Source organism: Coregonus lavaretus (assembly GCF_964263955.1).
Source record: "Coregonus lavaretus genome assembly, chromosome: 24".
Lineage (NCBI taxonomy): Eukaryota > Metazoa > Chordata > Actinopteri > Salmoniformes > Salmonidae > Coregonus > Coregonus lavaretus.
The window spans coordinates 43,560,724-43,585,631 of record NC_140011.1 but is presented as its reverse complement, the minus strand read 5'-3'; the positions used below and the strand labels follow the sequence as shown (position 1 = coordinate 43,585,631).

The 24,908-nt window shown below is 48.6% G+C and overlaps 1 protein-coding gene across 1 annotated transcript in view; it reads right to left on the bottom strand.

Moving 5' to 3' along the window:
- The window catches only part of LOC311099895 (synaptojanin-1-like), an 88,812-nt gene that overhangs the window by 6,520 nt on the left and 57,384 nt on the right, over positions 1–24,908 (bottom strand). The window contains exons 18-26 of the mRNA XM_084140614.1: positions 22,422–22,578; positions 22,014–22,131; positions 21,642–21,854; positions 11,909–11,987; positions 9,535–9,700; positions 8,415–8,600; positions 3,275–3,397; positions 2,878–2,930; positions 54–89 (exon numbers count right to left, since the gene is read on the bottom strand). Coding sequence (XP_083996740.1) covers positions 54–89; positions 2,878–2,930; positions 3,275–3,397; positions 8,415–8,600; positions 9,535–9,700; positions 11,909–11,987; positions 21,642–21,854; positions 22,014–22,131; positions 22,422–22,578 — 1,131 coding nt within the window. The remainder of the gene's footprint in view (positions 1–53; positions 90–2,877; positions 2,931–3,274; positions 3,398–8,414; positions 8,601–9,534; positions 9,701–11,908; positions 11,988–21,641; positions 21,855–22,013; positions 22,132–22,421; positions 22,579–24,908) is intronic.

The following is a 24,908-nucleotide window of genomic DNA, read 5'->3' as shown; positions in this document are numbered from 1 at the left end:
ATGTTTATCACATAACAGAACTATGAGGTGTTATAACAGCTGTCACTACTCACCTGAGGCGGGTCTAGTGAGCGCAGGGCTTTTTTGTCCTTCACAGGCAGAAGCAGCACAAAGGAAACCAGACTTTAACATTAGGCTACTTTTCATCACCTACCGTCCGTTTCAACTTACACTACAACACATTCTGTCAGCGCCAAACAAACACCTCACTACAACACATTCTGTCAGCGCCAAACAAACACCTCACTACAACACATTCTGTCAGCGCCGAACAAACACCTCACTACAACACATTCTGTCAGCGCCAAACAAACACCTCACTACAACACATTCTGTCAGCGCCAAACAAACACCTCACTACAACACATTCTGTCAGCGCCAAACAAACACCTCACTACAACACATTCTGTCAGCGCCAAACAAACACCTCACTACAACACATTCTGTCAGCGCCAAACAAACACCTCACTACAACACATTCTGTCAGCGCCAAACAAACACCTCACTACAACACATTCTGTCAGCGCCGAACAAACACCTCACTACAACACATTCTGTCAGCGCCAAACAAACACCTCACTACAACACATTCTGTCAGCGCCGAACAAACACCTCACTACAACACATTATGTCAGCGCCAAACACCTCACTACAACACATTCTGTCAGAGCCAAACAAACACCTCACTACAACACATTCTGTCAGCGCCAAACAAACACCTCACTACAACACATTCTGTCAGCGCCAAACAAACACCTCACTACAACACATTCTGTCAGCGCCAAACAAACACCTCACTACAACACATTCTGTCAGCGCCAAACAAACACCTCACTACAACACATTCTGTCAGCGCCAAACAAACACCTCACTACAACACATTCTGTCAGCGCCAAACAAACACCTCACTACAACACATTCTGTCAGCGCCAAACAAACACCTCACTACAACACATTCTGTCAGCGCCAAACAAACACCTCACTACAACACATTCTGTCAGCGCCGAACAAACACCTCACTACAACACATTCTGTCAGCGCCAAACAAACACCTCACTACAACACATTCTGTCAGCGCCGAACAAACACCTCACTACAACACATTATGTCAGCGCCAAACACCTCACTACAACACATTCTGTCAGAGCCAAACAAACACCTCACTACAACACATTCTGTCAGCGCCAAACAAACACCTCACTACAACACATTCTGTCAGCGCCAAACAAACACCTCACTACAACACATTCTGTCAGCGCCAAACAAACACCTCACTACAACACATTCTGTCAGCGCCAAACAAACACCTCACTACAACACATTCTGTCAGCGCCAAACAAACACCTCACTACAACACATTCTGTCAGCGCCAAACAAACACCTCACTACAACACATTCTGTCAGCGCCGAACAAACACCTCACTACAACACATTCTCCACTTCTTCATAGGCTTAACCACCTAAATCACTAGTACACAAAACAAGTTATTTTAAATAGGCTGCATCCTCAATAAACAAGTAGTGCACTATCTAAGGAATAGGGTGCCATTTGGGATGCAGATATATAGCCCAGCCCAGCGGTGTTCAAACCTCTCTTCGGTGACTCCCAGACGTTCCATGTATTTGATCTATTCCAGAGCTAGGACACCTGATTCAACTGGTCAACTAATCATCAAGCCCATGACTAGGTGAATCAGGGGGAACAACACACAATTGTAAAACGTCCGAGAGTCCCCCGAAGAAGAGGTATTAAAAACCATTGGCCTAGCCTCAGGTTGCGTTCTACTCTCAGAGAGTAAACTGATAGAAGGGACGACCTGGCTGATTCTAGGGGAGACGCTCTATTTACATTACCACCTTAACCACAAATCACAAAACACAAGCCATTCTAAATAGGCTACATTAATAACAACAACACATAGCCTATACCTCAACACTAAAACATTCAATTCTACTCTCAGAGTAACCACACAGAAGGCTATTTCTGTTTTCATTCTATTGGACAATCATAGAGTTAGATAGAGGACTCACTTGCCACAAAGCCTGTTTTAACACGGGGCAGTGCCATTCATAGAAATATAATATTTCCATGGTGCCATTGAGGACTGACAACATCTCTATTGTCCGGATGGTCACAAAGGCCATTGTGGCAAAGATGCGCCATTTATCCAACTCTATGTGTAGAAACCATGTAGTAGCCAATCTAGCCTATACATTCAGATCCACAGATGTTTTACCTTCGCTGCCCCTCCTTGCCAGAGCAGGGCTTAGTGTACTTTCTCCAGAATATTCTCCAAAGTCTTAAGAGTGGAGGAACGTGAACACAGGGCTCAAAATGAAGAACAAGACAGAACCACAATACAACCCTAACACTGGATGATGATGATGATGATGATGATGATGAGGCTAACTGACGATGAGGCTGGGCTAACTGACGATGAGGCTGGGCTAACTGACGAAGAGGCTGGGCTAACTGACGAAGAGGCTGGGCTAACTGACGAAGAGGCTGGGCTAACTGACGATGCGGCTGGGCTAACTGACGAAGAGGCTGGGCTAACTGACGAAGAGGCTGGGCTAACTGACGAAGAGGCTGGGCTAACTGACGATGCGGCTAACTGATGAAGAGGCTAACTGACTGTGAAGTCATTGTTGATTTGTGTGCAGGAAAATCCCTGGGGAGCAGCAATATTCTGTGCCAGGCCTCACATTCCTGTAGAACTGAGCTAACCACCTGCACGAATGAGCCACGTTGCACGTAAACCACCATACAGGTGTCCACTAGTGCTAACTGCTAGAGGCCCATTACAGTTAGCCACCACAGCACATACAGTATTACACAGCAGCAGTGATATTACAATAGAACATCCATCTATCTACCACAAAGCCTTTACCTCCCATGCCTCTTCTCCCAGGCATAGGGCTTAGGCTTTCTTCAAGCAGGAAGGAAGGTACAGAGGGAGAATACAGTGTTACACCTACTGTTACCCTACTCAATTACAGTTTTTCCTTTACCAAGATGGATGGATTTTTAATCATGTTGTTAGGATCCCATTGTCCATTCTAGAGTTGTAATATGTAATTATATGGTTCCACCAGTCAACTGAACATCTATACAGTACACATTTAACCAGAATATCATATTCAACCACCTGATTCTTAACAAACCTATGGGTCCTGGTGAAAATACAGGGAATGGCGTTTCATTTGGAATGCACATAGTAGTAGGAGAACAAGGTCAACGTGGTGTAAAGGTGTATATCGAGACAGCCAATACCTGAGGGAGGAGGAGGGCGTTGAGGAGGAGCAGGTCGGGCTGGGGGGGCGTTGGGGCGAGGAGGAGGGGGGCGTTTAGGCTCCAGGGCTTGAGGAGCACCAGGCTGGAAGTCCACTGGAGTCCCTGGGAAAGAGGAGAGACAGAGAGACAGAGACAGAGACAGAGACAGAGAGAGAGAGAGAGAGAGAGAGAGAGAGAGAGAGAGAGAGAGAGAGAGAGAGAGAGACAGAGAGAGAGAGACAGAGAGAGAGACAGAGAGAGAGACAGAGAGAGAGACAGAGAGAGAGACAGACAGAGAGAGAGAGAGACAGAGACAGAGAGACAGAGACAGAGACAGCGAGAGAGAGACAGCGAGAGAGAGACAGCGAGAGAGAGACCGAGAGAGAGAGAGACAGAGAGACAGAGAGAGACAGAGAGAGAGACAGAGAGAGACAGACAGACAGACAGACAGACAGACAGACAGACAGACAGACAGACAGACAGAGACAGAAACAGAGAGACAGAGACAGAGACAGAGACAGCGAGAGAGAGACAGCGAGAGAGAGACCGAGAGAGAGAGAGAGAGACAGACAGACACAGACAGAGACAGACAGAGACAGACAGAGACAGACAGAGACAGACAGAGCGAGAGAGAGACAGCGAGAGACAGACAGCGAGAGAGAGAGAGAGACAGCGAGACAGAGAGAGAGAGAGAGAGAGACAGACAGAGAGAACAGTCAATGTCATGCACCAGTGTCTAATTCCTAGTCCTGCAGTACAATTTTCATTTTTACCAGACTCAAATGTATTTAACAAACAGACAGCAACTGGGACACAAACTATTAGGCTGTTTTGAGGTTGTGTGTGAATTGCATAGTTCAGAACACAGCTCAAACATAAAGAGGCTGGGAGCAACAGTCTAATCAACACATCACGGGTCCTGAACAGGGATCCTCTGGTGGAGCTGAACACACACTGCTAACTAAAGGGAGCAACAGTCTAATCAGCACATCACGGGTCCTGAACAGGGATCCTCTGGTGGAGCTGAACACACACTGCTAACTAAAGGGAGCAACAGTCTAATCAGCACATCACGGGTCCTGAACAGGGATCCTCTGGTGGAGCTGAACACACACTGCTAACTAAACACCTAAAGCAGCTGGGGGCGGGGCTTAACACTGTTTTACCTGCTGGGGGAGGGGCTTAACACTGTTTTACCTGCGGGGGGGGGGGCGGGGCTTAACACTATTTTACCTGCTGGGGGAGGGGCTTAACACTGTTTTACCTACGGGGGGCGGGGCTTAACACTGTTTTACCTGCTGGGGGAGGGGCTTAACACTGTTTTACCTGCTGGGTCAATGCTTGGTCTCCTGCTGGGGGCGGGGCTTAACACTGTTTTACCTGCTGGGTCAATGCTTGGTCTCCTGCTGGGGGCGGGGCTTAACACTGTTTTACCTGCTGGGTCAATGCTTGGTCTCCTGCTGGGGGCGGGGCTTAACACTGTTTTACCTGCTGGGGCGGGGCTTAACACTGTTTTACCTGCTGGGTCAATGCTTGGTCTCCTGCTGGGGGCGGGGCTTAACACTGTTTTACCTGCTGGGGCGGGGCTTAACACTGTTTTACCTGCTGGGTCAATGCTTGGTCTCCTGCTGGGGGCGGGGCTTAACACTGTTTTACCTGCTGGGGCGGGGCTTAACACTGTTTTACCTGCTGGGGGCGGGGCTTAACACTGTTTTACCTGCTGGGGGCGGGGCTTAACACTCCTGCTTGGTCTCCTGCTGGGGGCGGGGCTTAACACTGTTTTACCTGCTGGGGGCGGGGCTTAACACTGTTTTACCTGCTGGGGGCGGGACTTAACACTGTTTTACCTGCTGGGTCAATGCTTGGTCTCCTGCTGGGGGCGGGACTTAACACTGTTTTACCTGCTGGGTCAATGCTTGGTCTCCTGCTGGGGGCGGGGCTTAACACTGTTTTACCTGCTAGGTCAATGCTTGGTCTCCTGCTGGGGGCGGGGCTTAACACTGTTTTACCTGCTGGGTCAATGCTTGGTCTCCTGCTGGGGGCGGGGCTTAACACTGTTTTACCTGCTAGGTCAATGCTTGGTCTCCTGCTGGGGGCGGGGCTTAACACTGTTTTACCTGCTGGGTCAATGCTTGGTCTCCTGCTGGGGGCGGGGCTTAACACTGTTTTACCTGCTAGGTCAATGCTTGGTCTCCTGCTGGGGGCGGGGCTTAACACTGTTTTACCTGCTGGGTCAATGCTTGGTCTCCTGCTGGGGGCAGGGCTTAACACTGTTTTACCTGCTGGGGGGCGGGGCTTAACATTGTTTTACCTGCTGGGGGCGGGGCTTAACACTGTTTTACCTGCTGGGTCAATGCTTGGTCTCCTGCTGGGGGCGGGGCTTAACACTGTTTTACCTGCTGGGGGCGGGGCTTAACACTGTTTTACCTGCTGGGGCGGGGCTTAACACTGTTTTACCTGCTGGGGGCAGGGCTTAACACTGTTTTACCTGCTGGGGGTGGGGCTTAACACTGTTTTACCTGCTGGGTCAATGCTTGGTCTCCTGCTGGGGGCGGGGCTTAACACTGTTTTACCTGCTGGGGGCGGGGCTTAACACTGTTTTACCTGCTGGGGCGGGGCTTAACACTGTTTTACCTGCTGGGGGCGGGGCTTAACACTGTTTTACCTGCTGGGTCAATGCTTGGTCTCCTGCTGGGGCGGGGCTTAACACTGTTTTACCTGCTGGGTCAATGCTTGGTCTCCTGCTGGGGGCGGGGCTTAACACTGTTTTACCTGCTGGGGCGGGACTTAACACTGTTTTACCTACTGGGTCAATGCTTGGTCTCCTGCTGGGGGCGGGGCTTAACACTGTTTTACCTGCTGGGTCAATGCTTGGTCTCCTGCTGTGGGCGGGGCTAAACACTGTTTTACCTGCTAGGTCAATGCTTGGTCTCCTGCTGGGGGCGGGGCTTAACACTGTTTTACCTGCTGGGGTCGGGGCTTAGCACTGTTTTACCTGCAGGGGGCGGGGCTTAACACTGTTTTACCTGCTGGGTCAATGCTTGGTCTCCTGCTGGGGGCGGGGCTTAACACTGTTTTACCTGCTGGGGCGGGGCTTAACACTGTTTTACCTGCTGGGTCAATGCTTGGTCTCCTGCTGGGGGCGGGGCTTAACACTGTTTTACCTGCTGGGGCGGGGCTTAACACTGTTTTACCTGCTGGGTCAATGCTTGGTCTCCTGCTGGGGGCGGGGCTTAACACTGTTTTACCTGCTGTGGCGGGGCTTAACACTGTTTTACCTGCTGGGGGCGGGGCTTAACACTGTTTTACCTGCTGGGTCAATGCTTGGTCTCCTGCTGGGGCGGGGCTTAACACTGTTTTACCTGCTGAGTCAATGCTTGGTCTCCTACTGGGGGCGGGGCTTAACACTGTTTTACCTGCTGGGGGCGGGGCTTAACACTTTTACCTGCTGGGGGCGGGGCTTAACACTGTTTTACCTGCTGGGTCAATGCTTGGTCTCCTGCTGGGGGCAGGGCTTAACACTCCTGCTTGGTCTCCTGCTGGGGGCGGGGCTTAACACTGTTTTACCTGCTGGGGGCGGGGCTTAACACTGTTTTACCTGCTGGGGGCGGGACTTAACACTGTTTTACCTGCTGGGTCAATGCTTGGTCTCCTGCTGGGGGCGGGGCTTAACACTGTTTTACCTGCTAGGTCAATGCTTGGTCTCCTGCTGGGGGCGGGGCTTAACACTGTTTTACCTGCTGGGTCAATGCTTGGTCTCCTGCTGGGGGCGGGGCTTAACACTGTTTTACCTGCTGGGTCAATGCTTGGTCTCCTGCTGGGGGCGGGGCTTAACACTGTTTTACCTGCTAGGTCAATGCTTGGTCTCCTGCTGGGGGCGGGGCTTAACACTGTTTTACCTGCTGGGTCAATGCTTGGTCTCCTGCTGGGGGCGGGGCTTAACACTGTTTTACCTGCTGGGGGGCGGGGCTTAACACTGTTTTACCTGCTGGGGGCGGGGCTTAACACTGTTTTACCTGCTGGGGGCGGGACTTAACACTGTTTTACCTGCTGGGTCAATGCTTGGTCTCCTGCTGGGGGCGGGGCTTAACACTGTTTTACCTGCTAGGTCAATGCTTGGTCTCCTGCTGGGGGCGGGGCTTAACACTGTTTTACCTGCTGGGTCAATGCTTGGTCTCCTGCTGGGGGCGGGGCTTAACACTGTTTTACCTGCTGGGTCAATGCTTGGTCTCCTGCTGGGGGCGGGGCTTAACACTGTTTTACCTGCTGGGTCAATGCTTGGTCTCCTGCTGGGGGCGGGGCTTAACACTGTTTTACCTGCTGGGTCAATGCTTGGTCTCCTGCTGGGGGCGGGGCTTAACACTGTTTTACCTGCTGGGTCAATGCTTGGTCTCCTGCTGTGGGCGGGGCTTAACACTGTTTTACCTGCTGGGTCAATGCTTGGTCTCCTGCTGGGGGCGGGGCTTAACACTGTTTTACCTGCTGGGGCGGGGCTTAACACTGTTTTACCTGCTGGGTCAATGCTTGGTCTCCTGCTGGGGGCGGGGCTTAACACTGTTTTACCTGCTGGGTCAATGCTTGGTCTCCTGCTGTGGGCGGGGCTAAACACTGTTTTACCTGCTGGGTCAATGCTTGGTCTCCTGCTGGGGGCGGGGCTTAACACTGTTTTACCTGCTGGGGGCGGGGCTTAGCACTGTTTTACCTGCTGGGGGCGGGGCTTAACACTGTTTTACCTGCTGGGTCAATGCTTGGTCTCCTGCTGGGGGCGGGGCTTAACACTGTTTTACCTGCTGGGGGGCGGGGCTTAACACTGTTTTACCTGCTGGGGGCGGGGCTTAACACTGTTTTACCTGCTGGGTCAATGCTTGGTCTCCTGCTGGGGGCAGGGCTTAACACTCCTGCCATGCAGCAGTTAGAAAGAGCACAATTATCATTTATATCAGTAAACCAGTACATCTTGTGTGTGTGTGTGTGTGTGTGTGTGTGTTTGTGTAATGGTGCCTTGCGAGGGTCTGGCAGTGTGTGTGTGTGTGGTGTGTGTGGTGTGTGTGTGTGTGTGTGTGTGTGTAATGGTGCCTTGCGGGGGTCTGGCAGTGTGTGTGTGTGTGTACGCTGCAGTGTTCCGCTGGGGCGTGTGTACCTTGCGGGGGTCCTGCGGAGCGTGGGGCAGATCGGCTGGGTCTGCTGGGGGCAGCAGGTTCTCCGTGGGTGGGGGAGTGAGAGGGGCTGCCCCGGGGGGAGGGGAAGGGGGAGGAGAGTGGTGCGGGGCCTGCACCAGGCTGAAGGTGTTGGGGGAGAATATCCTCCACCTCCTCATCCACGTCACCTGGTGGAAAGACACACAGAGAGATAAGAAACACACACGGATCTACCAAGAGAGAAAGACTCACTAGGAAAACGTAATTGACTTGTCTAGAGGTGGACTGCTACAGTGACTTCCTCCTCTGCATAGATCTCTCTCTTCTGTAACTATACAGCTTGGAAGAAGGCAATATGGAGGATGGTTTTAACCGTAATTATCTTCTCCCACATCAGCCTTCTTTAACCCCCCCCCCCCCCCCCCCACAACCCTTACCCTCCACATCATAATCATCCCCCCCTTCTTACCCTCCACATCATAATCATCCCCCCCTTCTTACCCTCCATATCATAATCATCCCCCCCTTCTTACCCTCCATATCATAATCACCCCCCCTTCTTACCCTCCATATCATAATCATCCCCCCCGTTCTTACCCTCCACATCATAATCATCCCCCCTTCTTACCCTCCATATCATAATCACCCCCCCTCCTTACCCTCCATATCATAATCACCCCCCTCCTTACCCTCCATATCATAATCACCCCCCCTCCTTACCCTCCATATCATAATCACCCCCCCTCCTTACCCTCCATATCATAATCACCCCCCCTCCTTACCCTCCATATCATAATCACCCCCCCTCCTTACCCTCCACATCATAATCATCCCCCCCTCCTTACCCTCCATATCATAATCACCCCCCCTCCTTACCCTCCACATCATAATCACCCCCCCTCCTTACCCTCCATATCATAATCACCCCCCCTCCTTACCCTCCATATCATAATCACCCCCCCTCCTTACCCTCCATATCATAATCACCCCCCCTCCTTACCCTCCATATCATAATCATCCCCCCTTACCCTCCACATCATAATCACCCCCCCCTCCTTACCCTCCATATCATAATCACCCCCCCTTCTTACCCTCCACATCATAATCATCCCCCCTTCTTACCCTCCATATCATAATCATCGTCTCCCATATCAGCGTCCTCAGCCAGCAGAGAGGAGCTGGCGGAGGTCGGGACAGATCCACAGATCCTCTCTACACTCATCTCCTCCTCCAGACTCTTGATCCAGCCTGAACTCTTTAGACGGATGTCTATCACCTTCCCCAGCACCTACACACAGAGACACACACGCACAGAGACACACACGCACGGACACACACACGCACGGACACACACACGCACGGACACACACACACAGAGACACACACGCACAGAGACACACACGCACGGACACACACACGCACGGACACACACACGCACAGAGACACACACGCACGGACACACACACGCACGGACACACACACGCACGGACACACACACGCACGGACACACACACGCACGGACACACACACGCACGGACACACACACGCACGGACACACACACGCACGGACACACACACACAGAGACACACACGCACAGAGACACACACACACGGACACACACGCACGGACACACACACACAGACAAACACACAGAGACACACACGCACAGAGACACACACACACAGAGACACACACGCACGGACACACACACAGAGAGACACGCACGGACACACACACGCACAGAGACACACACACAGACACACACACAGACACACACACGCACGGACACACACACACAGAGACACACGCACGGACACACGCACACAGAGACACACACAGAGACACACACGCACGGACACACACACGCACAGAGACACACACAGAGAGACACACGCACAGACACACGCACGGACACACACACACGCACGGACACACACACGCACGGACACACACACACGCACGGACACACACACGCACAGAGACACACGCACAGAGACACACACACAGAGACACACGCACGGACACACACACGCACGGACACACACACGCACAGAGACACACACGCACGGACACACACACGCACGGACACACACACGCACGGACACACACACACACACAGAGACACACACGCACGGACACACACACACACAGAGACACACACGCACGGACACACACACGCACGGACACACACACGCACGGACACACACACGCACGGACACACACACGCACGGACACACACACGCACGGACACACACACGCACGGACACACACACGCACGGACACACACACGCACGGACACACACACGCACGGACACACACACGCACGGACACACACACGCAAGGACACACACGCAAGGACACGCACGGACACACACGCACGGACACACACACGCACGGACACACACACGCACGGACACACACACACACACACACACACACACACACACACACACACACACGCACGCACGGACACACACGCACGGACACACACGCACGGACACACACGCACGGACACACACGCACGGACACACACGCACGGACACACACGCACGGACACACACACACGCACGGACACACGCAGAGAGAGAAACGCACAGAGAAAAATATTACAATGCAGCTTATCAGTGTGTGAATCAACGTTGCCCGAGTGTTGCTGTGACGTTGTCCGAGTGTTGCTGTGACGTTGTCCGAGTGTTGCTGTGACGTTGTCCGAGTGTTGCTGTGACGTTGTCCGAGCGTTGCTGCGACGTTGCAGTAGCGTTGAAGTGTATCTGTATGATCAGCGTAAGGTTGTGTGTCATAAGTTGAGGCTTGCATCTACTCCCAGACCATGGTGCTTGCCTACGGAGCTGTGAGGGGAACGGCACCTCCGTACCTTCAGGCTCTGATCAGACCCTACACCCAAACGAGGGCACTGCGTTCATCCACCTCTGGCCTGCTGGCCCCCCTACCTCTACGGAAGCACAGTTCCCGCTCAGCCCAGTCAAAACTGTTCGCTGCTCTGGCACCCCAATGGTGGAACAAGCTCCCTCACGACGCCAGGACAGCGGAGTCACTCACCACCTTCCGGAGACACTTGAAACCTCACCTCTTTAAGGAATACCTGGGATAGGATAAAGTAATCCATCTTCCCCCAACCCCATAAAGAAATAATAAAAAAAAAATAAAAAAAAGGTGGTTGTCCCACTGGCTATCATAGGGTGAATGCACCAATTTGTAAGTCGCTCTGGATAAGAGCGTCTGCTAAATGATGTAAATGTGTCATGTTGTAGGGTTGTTGTAATGTTGCAGTAGGGTTGTTGTAATGTTGCAGTAATGTTGTTGTAATGTTGCAGTAACGTTGTTGTAATGTTGCAGTAACGTTGTTGTAATGTTGCAGTAACGTTGTTGTAATGTTGCAGTAACGTTCCAGTAACGTCGTTGTAATGTTGCAGTAACGTTGTTGTAATGTTGCAGTAACGTTGTTGTAATGTTGCAGTAACGTTGTGTACTCACCGTGGAGGCGCTCAGAGACAGGGCAGCCAGAGCAGAATAACCCTCTAGAAACGTCACCCACATCTTCTCCTCCACAAACCTAGACAGGAGAGACAATTCAAGGTATTAAAGAGATGCATTCAATATCTAATCAATTATCTGGAATGGATGTGATTGATTCTCATAAAAAGGAACGGATTGCATCATAAGCAAGACGGCAAAAACGTTGTCAAAAAGTGAGCAAGTTAACTAAGTAGCAATCAGTTAGCCGGTTAATTCAAAACATAGTGTGGATGCTTGGGAAGATGTTTTCATTAGGTCCAATAAACCACAGATATACAGTGCATTCGGAAAGTAAGGGAGTACCAGTACCTAGTCTATGTGAAAGCATTCAGACCCCTTGACTTTTTCCACATTTTGTTACGTTACAGCCTTATTCTAAAATTGATTACATTATTTGTTTTTCTCAGCAATCTACACACAATACCCCATAATGACAAAGTGAAAACAGGTTTTTAGAAATCTTTGCAAAAAAAAAATACAGAAATACCTTATTTACATAAGTATTCAGACCCTTTGCTATGAGACTCGAAATTGAGCTCAGGTGCATCCTGTTTCCATTGATCATCCTTGAGATGTTTCTACAACTTCATTGGAGTCCACCTGTGGTAAATTACAATGATTGGACCTGACTTGGAAAGGCACACACCTGTCTATATAAGGTCCCACAGTTGACAGTGCATGTCAGAGCAAAAACCAAGCCATGAGGTCGAAGGAATTGTCCGCAGCGCTCAGAGACAGGATTGTGTCGAGGCACAGATCTAGGGAAGGGTACCAAAACATTTCTGCAGCATTGAAGGTCCCTAAGAACACAGTGTCCTCCATCATTCTTAAATGGAAGAAGTTTGGAACCACCAAGACTCTTCCTAGAGCTGGCCGCCCGGCCAAACTGAGCAATCGGGGGAGAAGGGCCTTGGTCAGGGAGGACCAAGAACCTGATGGTCACTCTGACAGAGCTCCAGAGTTCCTCTGTGGAGATGGGAGAACCTTCCAGAAGGACAACCGTCTCTGCAGCACTCCACCAATCAGGCCTTTATGGTAGAGTGGCCAGATGGAAGCCACTCCTCAGTAAAAGGCACATGACAGCCCACTTGGAGTTTGCCAAAAGGCACTTAAAGACTCTCAGACCATGAGAAACAAGATTCTCTGGTCTGATGAAACCAAGATTGAACAAGTCTCTGAATGTAATTGAGTGGCCCAGCCAGAGGCCGGACTTGAACCCTATCAAACATCTCTGGAGAGACCTGAAAATAGCTGTGCAGCAACGGATCTGCAGAGAAAAATGGGAGAAACTCCCCAAATACAGGTGTGCCAAGCTTGTAGCGTCATACCCCAGAATAATCAATGCTGTAATCGCTGCCAAAGGTGCTGCTACAAAGTACTGAGTAAGGGGTCTGAATACTTATGTAAATGTGATATTTCCGTATTTTATTTTTAATACATTTGCAAGAATGTTTAAAAACCTGTTTTGCTTTGTCATTATGTGGCATTATGTGTAGATTGATGAGATGTAATTTTTTTGTAATCAATTTTAGAATAAGGCTGTAACGTAACAAAATGTGGAAAAAGTCAAGAGGCCTGAATACTTTCCGAAGGCACTGTACATTTACATACATATACCACAGCCTCTGCCATAGAAACAAACAGAGCATGACTTCGTGGTTGAAACTTCATAATGCAGAAAACCACTAGCCTGTAGCCCAAACCGTTCAGACCAATTTTACCAGAGCTAAAAAACAAAAAAAATGTACTGGTACTTCCTGTATATAACCATGTTATTACCTCGTACCCCTGCACATCGACTCGGTACTGGCACCCCGTGTATATAACCATGTTATTACCTCGTACCCCTGCACATCGACTCGGTACTGGCACCCCGTGTATATAACCATGTTATTACCTGGAACTTCCTGTATATAGCCATGTTATTACCTGGTACTTCCTGTATATAGCCATGTTATTACCTGGTACTCCCTGTATATAACCATGTTATTACCTGGTACTCCCTGTATATAGCCATGTTATTACCTGGTACTTCCTGTATATAGCCATGTTATTACCTGGTACTCCCTGTATATAGCCATGTTATTACCTGGTACTCCCTGTATATAGCCATGTTATTACCTGGTACTTCCTGTATATAGCCATGTTATTACCTGGTACTTCCTGTATATAGCCATGTTATTACCTGGTACTTCTTGTATATAACCATGTTATTACCTGGTACTCCCTGTATATAGCCATGTTATTACCTGGTACTTCCTGTATATAGCCATGTTATTACCTGGTACTCCCTGTATATAGCCATGTTATTACCTGGTACTCCCTGTATATAACCATGTTATTACCTGGTACTCCCTGTATATAGCCATGTTATTACCTGGTACTCCCTGTATATAGCCATGTTATTACCTGGTACTTCCTGTATATAGCCATGTTATTACCTGGTACTCCCTGTATATAGCCATGTTATTACCTGGTACTCCCTGTATATAACCATGTTATTACCTGGTACTCCCTGTATATAGCCATGTTATTACCTGGTACTCCTTGTATATAGCCATGTTATTACCTGGTACTCCCTGTATATAGCCATGTTATTACCTGGTACTCCCTGTATATAGCCATGTTATTACCTGGTACTCCCTGTATATAGCCATGTTATTACCTGGTACTCCCTGTATATAGCCATGTTATTACCTGGTACTTCCTGTATATAGCCATGTTATTACCTGGTACTTCTTGTATATAACCATGTTATTACCTGGTACTTCCTGTCTATAGCCATGTTATTACCTGGTACTTCCTGTATATAACCATGTTATTACCTGGTACTTCCTGTATATAGCCATGTTATTACCTGGTACTTCCTGTATATAACCATGTTATTACCTGGTACTCCCTGTATATAACCATGTTATTAAATGGTACTTCCTGTATACAGCCATGTTATTACCTGGTACTTCCTGTATATAACCATGTTATTACCTGGTACTCTCTGTATATAGCTATGTTATTACCTGGTACTCCCTGTATATAGCCATGTTATTACCTGGTACTCCCTGTATATAACCATGTTATTACCTGGTACTCCCTGTATATAGCCATGTTATTACCTGGTACTCCCTGTATATAACCATGTTATTACCTGGTACTCCCTGTATATAACCATGTTATTACCTGGTACTTCCTGTATATAGCCATGTTATTACCTGGTACTTCCTGTATATAGCCATGTTATTACCTGGTACTCCCTGTATATAGCCATGTTATTACCTGGTACTTCCTGTATATAACCATGTTATTACCTGGTACTTCCTGTATATAACCATGTTATTACCTGGTACTCCCTGTATATAACCATGTTATTACCTGGTACTCCCTGTATATAGCCATGTTATTACCTGGTACTTCCTGTATATAGCCATGTTATTACCTGGTACTCCCTGTATATAGCCATGTTATTACCTGGTACTCCCTGTATATAGTCATGTTATTACCTGGTACTCCCTGTATATAGCCATGTTATTACCTGGTACTCCCTGTATATAGCCATGTTATTACCTGGTACTCCCTGTATATAGCCATGTTATTACCTGGTACTCCCTGTATATAGTCATGTTATTACCTGGTACTCCCTGTATATAGCCATGTTATTACCTGGTACTCCCTGTATATAGCCATGTTATTACCTGGTACTCCCTGTATATAGCCATGTTATTACCTGGTACTCCCTGTATATAGTCATGTTATTACCTGGTACTCCCTGTATATAGCCATGTTATTACCTGGTACTCCCTGTATATAGCCATGTTATTACCTGGTACTCCCTGTATATAGCCATGTTATTACCTGGTACTCCCTGTATATAGTCATGTTATTACCTGGTACTCCCTGTATATAGCCATGTTATTACCTGGTACTCCCTGTATATAGCCATGTTATTACCTGGTACTCCCTGTATATAGCCATGTTATTACCTGGTACTCCCTGTATATAGTCATGTTATTACCTGGTACTCCCTGTATATAGCCATGTTATTACCTGGTACTCCCTGTATATAGTCATGTTATTACCTGGTACTCCCTGTATATAGCCATGTTATTACCTGGTACTCCCTGTATATAGCCATGTTATTACCTGGTACTCCCTGTATATAGCCATGTTATTACCTGGTACTCCCTGTATATAGCCATGTTATTACCTGGTACTCCCTGTATATAGCCATGTTATTACCTGGTACTCCCTGTATATAACCATGTTATTACCTGGTACTCCCTGTATATAGCCATGTTATTACCTGGTACTCCCTGTATATAGCCATGTTATTACCTGGTACTCCCTGTATATAACCATGTTATTACCTGGTACTTCCTGTATATAGCCATGTTATTACCTGGTACTTCCTGTATATAACCATGTTATTACCTGGTACTCCCTGTATATAGCCATGTTATTACCTGGTACTTCCTGTATATAGCCATGTTATTACCTGGTACTCCCTGTATATAACCATGTTATTACCTGGTACTTCCTGTATATAGCCATGTTATTACCTGGTACTCCCTGTATATAGCCATGTTATTACCTGGTACTCCCTGTATATAGCCATGTTATTACCTGGTACTCCCTGTATATAACCATGTTATTACCTGGTACTTCCTGTATATAGCCATGTTATTACCTGGTACTTCCTGTATATAACCATGTTATTAACCTGGAAAAATAATATGCTACATTCAGTAGCACCCCATTATAATGAGAGGAAACACAAAACTGGCACCTGTCGTCATTCCTCGCACTTGCTGACCCTGCAACAAGACACAGTAGCTTTTCTATCTGATTAAAGAGATGCAGTCCAGACAGGCTAGGCCTATTTCAGGAAACGTTCTACACCCACACACACCCACCTAAAACGACCCATCAATCAAAGCCGCCTGCAGCGCCTCTCACTCAGACACAGAAGCAAACCTACATTCCCCCAAAAACATATTAAAAACCTGGCCTTAGATTCAAATCCTTTCTGTAGGACATCAACAACAACAAAAAAATGATACATTTATAACGCTAAATCAATGTAGCCTATCATATACATTGAACAGGAACGTTTTAAAAGAGGGGATATATACTGTTGTGAAGTAGAAAGACATGAAGCAAACCAGTCCATAGCCTAATGATTAGCCTTCGATCAATGTTAGTGAACAATTGGGTGGTTGTGTTGACGCCACATTTTAAAATTAGGAGTGCTCTTTCTAAATCTGTGCAACTTATTAGTTATTGATAAAAGGGTAAACTCCGGTGGATATTTTTTTATTTCTCTGTCATTTAGGGTTGCTTTTAACACAGATGGTGGCCTAGATTCACTTTAGCAGGCCTATAATATATAGCCTAATATAGATGCCATATGAATGATGCATTTTAATACAGAAGTTAATTAATAACTTACAAAATCAGTTTTCTTCACTGCTCCCTTCTAGCGCAATTCACACATCTCCGCTGGCAACGCCACTCGTCTCTCTAGCTCTTGAACAAGTAGCTTTATATATATAGACAATGAACAGCAATATAGTTTGAAACTTATTTCAAGCAATTTTTGTTGTTGTTGAACTAATAGGCCTAGGACCATTGGAGAAGAGAAGCGTCGATGGATCCTCTATGAAACAGGCTACAGCGTTCGTAATGAACTGGAAGTTTGAATGGCGAGAGCGACATGTGGTCTAGCTCTGGTGTGCTGTGATCACATCGGCTAAATGGATACCTTGCCGCATTGCAAATGTAAAAAAAACAGGCAGAGAGAAATGAATTATTTCATTAAAAATTCACACAACGAACCCACAGCCTGTCAGCGGCAGTGTCCCAGATAACAATATTCACACAACGAACCCACAGCCTGTCAGTGGCAGTGTCCCAGATAACAATATTCACACAACGAACCCACAGCCTGTCAGCGGCAGCGTCCCAGATAACAATATTCACACAACGAACCCACAGCCTGTCAGCGGCAGTGTCCCAGATAACAATATTCACACAACGAACCCACAGCCCGTCAGTGGCAGTGTCCCAGATAACAATATTCACACAACGAACCCACAGCCCGTCAGTGGCAGTGTCCCAGATAACAATGTCTATTGGTCAACAGCTTATTTTTGCACGCGAAAAGACGCAAAAATCGAATAAATAATTGACTGATTGTGGCAGGACGATATTTCGCAATTGGTGTGAACGACGTCATTAAACTAGACCTGCTCCTATTTGTTGATTTATTCCACCTAATTATTCAGAAAATATCAGACTTGGTGAGAAAAAGGGGGCCTTTACTGAAAATAGGCCTTTTACAAGATGAAATCATGACAGGAGCGTTTGATTCGTATTAAAGAGATGGAGCCCAGACAGGCTACTTGAGGAAACTTTCTGAATGGACATACAGACTTGTAAGGAGAGAATCAGCGAACTCACACACGTACACCCCCGTAAAAGCATCCGTTAATCAAAGCCACCAGCGTAATGTCGGACACAAGAGCAAAATATTTCTCCTTTCCTAAAAACGTTTTAAAAAAAACCTAGGCCTACCTTAGTCTTTCTGACTGTAGGCTATAAGATAATGACTTGACCAGGACAGTATCAAGGGGACAGCTATAATATGGTATGAAGATGAAACTGACCATCATTACAATAGACACAAATACACGGAACATATCCATAGCCTATTCACCAGCGACGTTGATTAGACTATCAATTAAGAAAATATTCCGTATCCAATTATACCATCGCAGGTTGGATAGGATTGGCACATTGTCCACTTGACACATCGTTAGCCCATTATAGTCCTCAGAGCCAGAACCTCAGAGCCAGAACAACCCTGTCGACGGCTGTTGAATAATTCATGAAGTCAGACACATCCAACTTTTTTTTTTTTTTTAAAGAAGACCGATTTATTTATTTATTAGCAAGAAATAAAAACGTGCATTGTATAAAAAAAAAAGTCCACACAAACGATTTCTTTCCATGAGGTGACATAGCGAATAGGCTAGCTCTTCTACACCCGCGCGCATCTAGATGACCAGCTGCAGGAGGACCAGACAGTTGGAACGAGGAAGAGCCAGACCGTTGGAACGAGGAAGAGCCAGGAGGACCAGACCGTTGGAACGAGGAAGAGCCAGGAGGACCAGACCGTTGGAACGAGGAAGAGCCAGGAGGACCAGACCGTTGGAATGAGGAAGAGCCAGGAGGACCAGACCGTTGGAACGAGGAAGAGCCAGGAGGACCAGACCGTTGGAACGAGGAAGAGCCAGGAGGACCAGACAGTTGGAACGAGGAAGAGCCAGGAGGACCAGACCGTTGGAACGAGGAAGAGCCAGGAGGACCAGACCGATGGAACGAGGAAGAGCCAGGAGGACCAGACCGTTGGAACGAGGAAGAGCCAGGAGGACCAGACAGTTGGAACGAGGAAGAGCCAGGAGGACCAGACCGTTGGAACGAGGAAGAGCCAGGAGGACCAGACCGTTGGAACGAGGAAGAGCCAGGAGGACCAGACCGTTGGAACGAGGAAGAGCCAGGAGGACCAGACCGTTGGAACGAGGAAGAGCCAGGAGGACCAGACCGTTGGAACGAGGAAGAGCCAGGAGGACCAGACCGTTGGAACGAGGAAGAGCCAGGAGGACCAGACCGTTCGAACGAGGAAGAGCCAGGAGGACCAGACAGTTGGAACGAGGAAGAGCCAGGAGGACCAGACCGTTGGAACGAGGAAGAGCCAGGAGGACCAGACAGTTGGAACGAGGAAGAGCCAGGAGGACCAGACAGTTGGAACGAGGAAGAGCCAGGAGGACCAAACAGTTGGAACGAGGAAGAGCCAGGAGGACCAGACCGTTGGAACGAGGAAGAGCCAGGAGGACCAGACAGTTGGAACGAGGAAGAGCCAGGAGGACCAGACCGTTGGAACGAGGAAGAGCCAGGTGGACCAGACAGTTGGAACGAGGAAGAGCCAGGAGGACCAGACAGTTGGAACGAGGAAGAGCCAGGAGGACCAGACAGTTGGAACGAGGAAGAGCCAGGAGGACCAGACAGTTGGAACGAGGAAGAGCCAGGAGGACCAGACAGTTGGAACGAGGAAGAGCCAGGAGGACCAGACAGTTGGAACGAGGAAGAGCCAGGAGGACCAGACCGTTGGAACGAGGAAGAGCCAGACAGTTGGAACGAGGAAGAGCCAGACCGTTGGAACGAGGAAGAGCCAGACCGTTGGAACGAGGAAGAGCCAGACCGTTGGAACGAGGAAGAGCCAGGAGGACAAGACAGTTGGAACGAGGAAGAGCCAGGAGGACCAGACAGTTGGAACGAGGAAGAGCCAGACCGTTGGAACGAGGAAGAGCCAGACAGTTGGAACGAGGAAGAGCCAGACCGTTGGAACGAGGAAGAGCCAGACCGTTGGAACGAGGAAGAGCCAGACCGTTGGAACGAGGAAGAGCCAGACCGTTGGAACGAGGAAGAGCCAGGAGGACCAGACAGTTGGAACGAGGAAGAGCCAGACCGTTGGAACGAGGAAGAGCCAGACCGTTGGAACGAGGAAGAGCCAGGAGGACAAGACAGTTGGAACGAGGAAGAGCCAGGAGGACCAGACAGTTGGAACGAGGAAGAGCCAGACCGTTGGAACGAGGAAGAGCCAGACCGTTGGAACGAGGAAGAGCCAGGAGGACCAGACCGTTGGAACGAGGAAGAGCCAGGAGGACCAGACCGTTGGAACGAGGAAGAGCCAGGAGGACCAGACCGTTGGAACGAGGAAGAGCCAGGAGGACCAGACCGTTGGAACGAGGAAGAGCCAGGAGGACCAGACCGTTGGAACGAGGAAGAGCCAGGAGGACCAGACCGTTGGAACGAGGAAGAGCCAGGAGGACAAGACAGTTGGAACGAGGAAGAGCCAGGAGGACCAGACAGTTGGAACGAGGAAGAGCCAGACCGTTGGAACGAGGAAGAGCCAGACAGTTGGAACGAGGAAGAGCCAGACAGTTGGAACGAGGAAGAGCCAGACCGTTGGAACGAGGAAGAGCCAGACCGTTGGAACGAGGAAGAGCTGTAGTACATTTCATAGACTGACTAAAGTTAACAAAACAACTGTTTATAATCGTTAGTAAACACTCCCCCTATTAGGTCAAGTTCATCTACATGAAAATAAAGTAAAGAAATGTAAGATTAAAATTAATGTGGGCCTGTTTAAAAACGGTTTTGACGGTTATTTTATTTTTCATGGAGGTCTTCACCCGTAACCGTCAAGTTACACGAATATTCAATTACCGTCAGAGCGCTATGTGCCGCAGAATGTTATATTTCATCAAGGTGTGCCACGGTTTAAAAACAGGTAGGGAGTCACTGCTATTTAGGGATTAGACTGCTATTTGGGACGCACCCTAGCTGTATTTAGAAAGTAAAGTAGACGCTAATGGTGTGTGTGTGTGTGTGTGTGTGTGTGTGTGTACATGTTTTACTATACTGAGTACCAGAAGTCCTCACAAGAATAGTAAAGCAACTAAAATCCAGAGACGTGAGGACATTTTGCCGGTCCTTACTTAGGCTTAAGGGATAGATTTAGGGTTAGGGGTTAGGTTTAGGGGTTAGGGGTCAAGGTAAGGGTTAGGATTAAGGAAACAAGTATAGTAAAACATAGCTGTGTGTGTGTGTGTGTGTGTGTGTGTATTTCCGTCACCTGATGAGGATGACCTCTCCAAACACAGCGAACTTGTCCAGCAGCTCGTCGATGAGCGCATCGTCAAAGTAGTCGTCAGGTCCCGAGGAGCAGAGAGAGACCAGGATGGTTCCGTCAGGAGGACCCTGCAGGGCGATCACCTCCTTATACACCTGGTGACGGGCTTCTGGATCCACCTCTAATACATCTATATCCATCACAGCCATCACAGGCCTGGGGAGGGGAAAGAAGTTATAACCTAACCCTCACCCTCCATCACTGCCATCACAGGAGATGAAGAGACCGGTTAGACAGTGCTAGTCTGTGATCAGAGGTCTTGAGCTCAGCCCTGCCGTTGTATTTCAGAGTCCTGTGTCTGTGTGTGTGTGTTACCTGTGATCAGAGGTCTTGAGCTCAGCCCTGCCGTAGTATTTCAGCTCCCCAGGGCTCCAAGGGTACAGCTGCTGTTCATCTGCTTCTCCCACTGGGCCTACCATGTTCATCTCCTCCGCTACACACACACACACACACACACACACACACACACACACAGACACACACACAGACACACACACAGACAGACACACAGACAGACACACAGACACACAGACAGACACACAGACACACAGACACACAGAAATACACAGACACACACACAGACACACACACTCTTCCAGTAAACTTGTAACGTATGTTAAAAACGCAGAGCATGGCTGCTTTAATCCTTGGGTACCAATCCACCATTTTACACTCTAGTGAGACGCACCAGACATCCTCCTACACCAAGCCAAGCTCTCTCACCAGTCTTGTCGAAGTTCCACTTCCTCCTCTTCCAGAGGCAGCGGTCAGTCCAGGCGGGGGTACGACACTTCTCACTGGTGTCGTAGTCGTCAGAGAACAGGTCATACTTATAGGTGGGAGCAAAGTCCAGGTTGCCCTCGATGAACCCACGGAACACCTAGAGAAGAGAGAGGACAGAGGGGAGTTAGAGAAACTCTCTCTTTCGGAACAATAAAGTAAATCATTTCATTTTATATCAAACTGCTGTACACCATGACTGAACCCACAGAACACATAGAGGAAGAGGAATTAGAGACTGCCTTACACCAAGACTGAACCCACAGAACACCTAGAGGAAGAGGAATTAGAGACTGCCTTACACCAAGACTGAACCCACAGAACACCTAGAGGAAGAGGAATTAGAGACTGCCTTACACCAAGACTGAACCCACAGAACACCTAGAGGAAGAGGAATTAGAGACTGCCTTACACCAAGACTGAACCCACAGAACACATAGAGGAAGAGGAATTAGAGACTGCCTTACACCAAGACTGAACCCACAGAACACCTAGAGGAAGAGGAATTAGAGACTGCCTTACACCAAGACTGAACCCACAGAACACCTAGAGGAAGAAGAATTAGAGACTGCCTTACACCAAGACTGAACCCACAGAACACCTAGAGGAAGAGGAATTAGAGACTGCCTTACACCAAGACTGAACCCACAGAACACCTAGAGGAAGAGGAATTAGAGACTGCCTTACACCAAGACTGAACCCACAGAACACCTAGAGGAAGAGGAATTAGAGACTGCCTTACACCAAGACTGAACCCACAGAACACCTAGAGGAAGAGGAATTAGAGACTGCCTTACACCAAGACTGAACCCACAGAACACCTAGAGGAAGAGGAATTAGAGACTGCCTTACACCAAGACTGAACCCACAGAACACCTAGAGGAAGAGGAATTAGAGACTGCCTTACACCAAGACTGAACCCACAGAACACCTAGAGGAAGAGGATTTAGAGACTGCCTTACACCAAGACTGAACCCACAGAACACCTAGAGGAAGAGGAATTAGAGACTGCCTTACACCAAGACTGAACCCACAGAACACCTAGAGGAAGAGGAATTAGAGACCTGTTTGGGATTGTTTTGAGGTGCCTTAATCGACGTCCACGTCATCGGCGCCCAGGGGAGCAGTTGTTGTTGGGGGTTAATTGCCTTGCTCAAGAGCAGATTTTTCTGGGATTTGAACCAGCGACCTTTCGGCCCAACGCAAGGACTGACTGTTTTATTTAAGGGCATATCATTCTGCTTCTATCACTCCTCCTCCAACAAGGAACAGCATGCGTTGCTCAACCGCCATCGGATTTAGCATCCACACACTGGAGAGGTAATTGACCGCAAATTGGATGCATGGGACATAGCAGAGGAGAAGATCGTACTCGTCGTAACTGACAACGGGGCGAACGCAGTCAAGGCAATAAAGCCATTACAGAACAGCCAAGAGAATCCCCGTGACCAACACCAACCAGAGCTGGCCGTGGCTTTGAACGCTGAGACATAAATATCTGAATCTGAGTTGGACACCGACAATTATCCTTTTAAATCCAAGTCACATTAAGATTGATTTATAATTGAAACATAACCAGACCTATGACCTGACCATCATCATGTATTACTGCCCACCTGACCTGACCATCATCATGTATTACTGCCCCCCTGACCTATGACCTGACCATCATCATGTATTACTGCCCCCTGACCTATGACCTGACCCATCATGTATTACTGCCCCCCTGACCTGACCATCATCATGTATTACTGCCCCCTGACCTGACCATCATCATGTATTACTGCCCCCTGACCTATGACCTGACCCATCATGTATTACTGCCCCCTGACCTATGACCTGACCATCATCATGTATTACTGCCCCCTGACCTATGACCTGACCCATCATGTATTACTGCCCCCTGACCTATGACCTGACCATCATCATGTATTACTGCCCCCCTGACCTATGACCTGACCATCATCATGTATTACTGCCCCCCTGACCTATGACCTGACCATCATCATGTATTACTGCCCCCTGACCTATGACCTGACCCATCATGTATTACTGCCCCCCTGACCTATGACCTGACCCATCATGTATTACTGCCCCCCTGACCTATGACCTGACCATCATCATGTATTACTGCCCCCCTGACCTATGACCTGACCCATCATGTATTACTGCCCCCCTGACCTATGACCTGACCCATCATCATGTATTACTGCCCCCCTGACCTGACCATCATCATGTATTACTGCCCCCCTGACCTGACCATCATCATGTATTACTGCCCCCCTGACCTATGACCTGACCATCATCATGTATTACTGCCCCCTGACCTGACCATCATCATGTATTACTGCCCCCTGACCTGACCATCATCATGTATTACTGCCCCCTGACCTGACCATCATCATGTATTACTGCCCCCCTGACCTGACC